Genomic DNA, 4,720 nt, shown 5'->3' on the forward strand with positions numbered 1-4,720 from the left:
CGCGTCCAATAGAAAAAACAGCACAAAAACACCCATAACTATGAGCCTCATTCGGAAATAGACACCTGCACCGTGAGGGAAAAAGGCGCACGAAAGTGGCAGGCAGATGAAGACAAACCGCGGCATAATAATACTTTTACGTTTTGCAATCTACAAAGGTTTGCACTTTGAGAATCAATTGTGAGAACTGTGACCAGGGGCTAGTTATTCTGAGAACCCCTGCAATAAATGAGGGACCACTGTCTACTCTACGATTATTATATCCAACCTGTTAACATTTAATACTGTATTGATAGAACCAACTGATTCTGCAGCAGAGCATCCCCAGTCCCTGAGCTCCTGCTGCTGCACCCACAGATATGTACAGCAAGCACTGATACCTTTTTAGTCGGTGGGATTCCCTTGTGATCACCTTTACTAAATATCTACAACCAATCTGATTATATCCTGTTATTGTTTTTTTTTTTTTTTTCAATGTTGAAATTAAAATCTAGTAGCAGCCTTCTCATTTCTTTGTGTTTTGTGCTGTTTTACAGGCCCACAGAGGAGGACGGCTCCGAGGCAGATGAGGGACGGGTCCCAGGACGGTCCATCGGCGGTGGAGCTGGCCATCCTGGAGTCCCTGAAGAGGCCACACCAGTCTCCAATGGAGCATTTCCTCCTCAGCCTTGTTCCTGCTCTGGAGAGCAGCTGGTCCTTTTTATTCCTGTCTCTCTGTAAATTCTTATATTTTATATATTTATGTTTAATGTTTTTCTGTTTGAGACTTTTAATATTATTTCAAATAAATGTTTATAATGACTAATGTCTCAGTTCTACTACACAGCAAATGTTGGCACACGACTTGACACATGTAGAATTTATTTCATATTATACTAATGACAAAATATACTGATACAGTGGGATGCAGAAGTTTGGGCAACCTTGTTAATAGACATTATTTTCCTGTATAAATCGTTGGTTGTTACAATAAAAAATGTCAGTTAAATATCATACAGGAGACACACACAGTGATATTTGAGAAGTGAAAAGAAGTTTACTGGATTTACAGAAAGTGTGCAATAATTGTTTAAACAAAATCAAGCAGGTGCATCAATTTGGGCACCACAAAAAAGAAATGAAATGAATATTTAGTGTATATCAATGTGTGTGTCTCCTATATGATATATGGGGTGCCTTTGTCTGGATGTGCTTCCCATCCAGAGCTGCACAGCACAGAGGAAAGTTCCAGCGCTCCTGGAATCCCTCTGTGATGGAGCGCCAGTCTCCAGGTGAAGGCACAGCCATGAAGTCGTCCACTAGACAGTCCCAGATGGACGTCGCTGCCTGGGGGGTGATCTGGCTCACCGTGGACACACCGACTCTGAAACTGAACGCGATGGTCCTGAAGGAGTCCCCGGTGACAAGGAACCTGGACAAAATTGTTCAAAATCAGTATTATGTGTACTGCAGTTACAAAATACATTATTCAAATTCCAAAATACTTTTGTGATGTCAGATATAAATCACAAAACTTAAATCTTACATAAAACATTTTGTAATTATAAGGATAATTACAAAATGTATATTAGATAATATCTAAAACAGTTGTGTTTTGTTTTAACTTTAACATATCATAATTTGATTGGTAGCAACTTTCACAACTACAGTGAGCCAATCACTCATAATTCCTAAACATGTCAATCAGGTAGGAATGAAGTAAGACATTAATAGAAATAAAGAGTTGTGTGTTGACATGTAGCCCTTTCCTTGCTTAAATCATTAATATTTTTGAAAAATTAATCTGTGATAAGACAGCTTATCAAGATAGAACCATGTAACTAAAGATGAACCAAACTGTTCACAGTTTTATCTAACTCTGTTTTAATAAAGGCTGTGACCCCTGCTATAGAGTCTGACAGCTGCAGGGATTATATACAAATATTCAACTATCTCAGAATTAAACCAGGTCTAAATAAAAAGGAGTGAGTATCACTACAAAGGTTAACTCAGTGGTCCTAATGCTACAGTTTGATATCAGCAAACACCGAGCGCATACATTGATGTGACACCACAGCCATGCTATCATTCAAACACTGATAACAGCATAAATCGAATTAAATCGGGACTTGATGAGACCTTCTGAGTATCACTAGAAATATTATAAAGAGTCGTCTCTGTACCACAGTTTGCTTTCAGTAAACACAGACAGCATTCACTGTTAGCATAGCACATCCATGTTAGCAGTGTATAACTGGATGGATTAGCATATTAGCACAGATATCAATAAAGGACTACCGTATTAAATAGTTTTACTAACCTCAGGCAGACGGACAGGCGCTCTGCAGGTGGGATTGAGCGTCTGTAGTTGGTGTCTAGGCGGGCGATGCTGGGACCGACGAGGGAAAGCAGGTCCTCAAACTGGCCGACGGTGATAGCGCTGGAATCGGCCGTCATCCAGGCGCAGCTCCTGGAGCAAGTGGTGAAACTCACCAAACTGCTCATGCCTCTGGAGGACCTGATGGACCCAGGTACGGCGAGGACGTCTTTTACGCTGCTGCTCTGCTCTCCACAGTACATAGAGAAGGGAGACTCTCTCTTCAAGCGCTAGCTCGATAGCTGCCATCTTGCAAAGATACCGGTCTGGCACAACTCCCTCCCACATTCCTCCCACATTTCTGGTTCACGAGCGATGGATTTTTCTTGGACACGCGTTGAGACGCGAATGTACACGCGTCAAATTAGGGGCGTTTGGGGCGTTTTATTCGCGTCCATCGCGTTCGGTGTGAACACACCGTAAGAGGTTGGAAATGAATGCAGTTGGTGTAATGGCCTCTGAAGCAGTGGAAGTCTGACTGTGCGTTTACCATATTTCTGTAACTGTGTTTGCTGCTGTTTTCCAAGGGCAGCACTCTCAGTGTTCAACCTCACACACAACAGCACTCCAGTCACTTTTGTGAGGCCAAGCCATTGTGTAACCGACCCAGAGTTTGGGCCGGTAAAACAGATTAAATGTTCCTGCAAAACAGGGAAATGATGAGACAGAGACGACTGGTGAAGTTTCTCTTTGCCTCGCTTCTGCCATATTTATTTATATAATCACATGTATTTTTAATTTGCAGCATCACCATTCTCTATATACAACAGAAATAACAGTAAAACCGTCTGTGTGTTCAAGCTGCAATACCACGATCTTTACATGGGAAACAAGAATACTTCACGTGTAGTGACCTTCAAATTAGAGCAGGGCGATATGGCCAAAAATATTTATCACGATATATATTTGAAAATTTGCGATAACGATATAACCGACGATATAATTGATGCGAGACAAAATACAACTCCACAACATTACTAGCGCAAAAAGACAACCTTCCATTTATTTTCACTTAAACAAGAAGCTGGTTTTTATGTACATTAAAGCTTTATAAAAATGTAACAGTGCAAATGCAAATTCCTTGCTGAAAGTTTAACCAAAAGGCATTTCCAGTAGAAATGGGCTGACATATCCTGAGCATAACCATGTATAATATCCACTGAAGTTAAAAAGAGGTGCTTTGCAACATTAAACTGCAGTGTGCAGTACGTATTTTTCGCACCATAAGGTGCACGGGATTATAAGGCACATTAAGCGAAACAAAGCAGTCAGATAAATCAAACTTTATTAAACTCCTTCTTCTTGCTTCCTCCACTTCTGTACCATTGATTCATTAATGTTGAATTCTCTGGCAGCTGCTCTATTCCCATGTTGTTGCAGTATATTAATGACTAACCTCGTATTGTGGATGGATTATCTCAGTTGTTCTCCTGACTGAAGTTTGGTCCGTTTACAGCATCCTGCCATGCGATTGCATTTGTCTCTAACCATGAAGAACCTTCACGTTAACTTTTATAAGTGGAAAAGTGTTAGTGTTCGTCCTCCAGCTTCACTGTTTATGTTATGCTAACATAGCTGTGTCGCTAGCGATCACGTAGCACATCATTATATACCAGCTAGCCCAACTTCAGTAACCCTACAAACGTCACTGCTGTTTAGTTTCCTGTCTTCATTTATGTTGGAAGTGATAGCAGAGCTGTACGTTTGATTTTTTTCAGAAATCTCTCCGTCAGAACATGCTATATCATGCTTAGGTAACTAGCGAAACTAGCGAGCTAACTTCCGCTAGCTTCCTGCTAACTTCTAACTCCGTTAAATGTAATAACTTTTGTTTTCATGGATGCCTGGAAGTTAAACTTTATAGTTACACCTGGTAAAGCAGCAATGCTGATCGTTTTATTAAAGATGAAAGAATTTAGACAGTTTTTAACTCTAAGTGATGCTGCAGTGTTGTTTGACCTGAAGCATACGGAGTTTAGGACCCAGATTACTCCCAGATTTAAGAGCATCTTAGTCCGACAAATATGACAATAACAACGGCCGCTTGCATGTTCTGCAAAAAAATGTGCTTTGTTGTGTATCTGACGGACAAACACCAAACCAGTTCCACATCACTGAAGTTGCACCATTTTTACAAACCAATTCTGGTTCATCTGTTTCACTCAACAATCGGCCATGTGCGTATGAAAACAAAGGCACTGCGCATGCGCGTTTTACTCCCATTCTATCGCGATATTTCATTTTCCTATCGTTGCCTAACATTATACCGGTATTACCGTGAACGGTATAATATGGCCCAGCCCTACTTCAAATCATTTACTCGGTTATTCTCTCTGAATGACAATTCAAAACAATATGAAATGC

At 40.6% G+C, this 4,720-nt stretch overlaps 1 protein-coding gene across 1 annotated transcript; it reads right to left on the reverse strand.

Moving 5' to 3' along the window:
- Window positions 1–844: 844 nt before the first annotated feature.
- Window positions 845–3,611, reverse strand: LOC146653535 (uncharacterized). The gene is made up of 2 exons (XM_085379947.1): window positions 2,300–3,611; window positions 845–1,411 (listed from the first exon to the last, which is right to left on the reverse strand). The coding sequence occupies exons 1-2, from the start codon at window positions 2,557–2,559 to the stop codon at window positions 1,141–1,143; spliced, it is 531 nt and encodes a 176-aa protein (XP_085236073.1). The 5' UTR covers window positions 2,560–3,611; the 3' UTR covers window positions 845–1,140.
- Between the last annotated feature and the right edge of the window lie 1,109 nt (window positions 3,612–4,720).

The sequence above is a fragment of the Rhamphochromis longiceps genome, linkage group LG14, assembly GCF_057381845.1.
Source record: "Rhamphochromis longiceps isolate RC_006_pf linkage group LG14, R_longiceps_female_GT1.1, whole genome shotgun sequence".
Classification (NCBI taxonomy): domain Eukaryota; kingdom Metazoa; phylum Chordata; class Actinopteri; order Cichliformes; family Cichlidae; genus Rhamphochromis; species Rhamphochromis longiceps.

Coding starts and splice junctions, on each gene's coding strand:
- LOC146653535 (XM_085379947.1), bottom strand. CDS start 2,559: ATGTACTGTGGAGAGCAGAGCAGCAGCGTAAAAGACGTCCTCGCCGTA. Junction 1,412..2,299: donor CGCCTGTCCGTCTGCCTGAG/GTTAGTAAAACT, acceptor AATTTTGTCCAG/GTTCCTTGTCACCGGGGACT.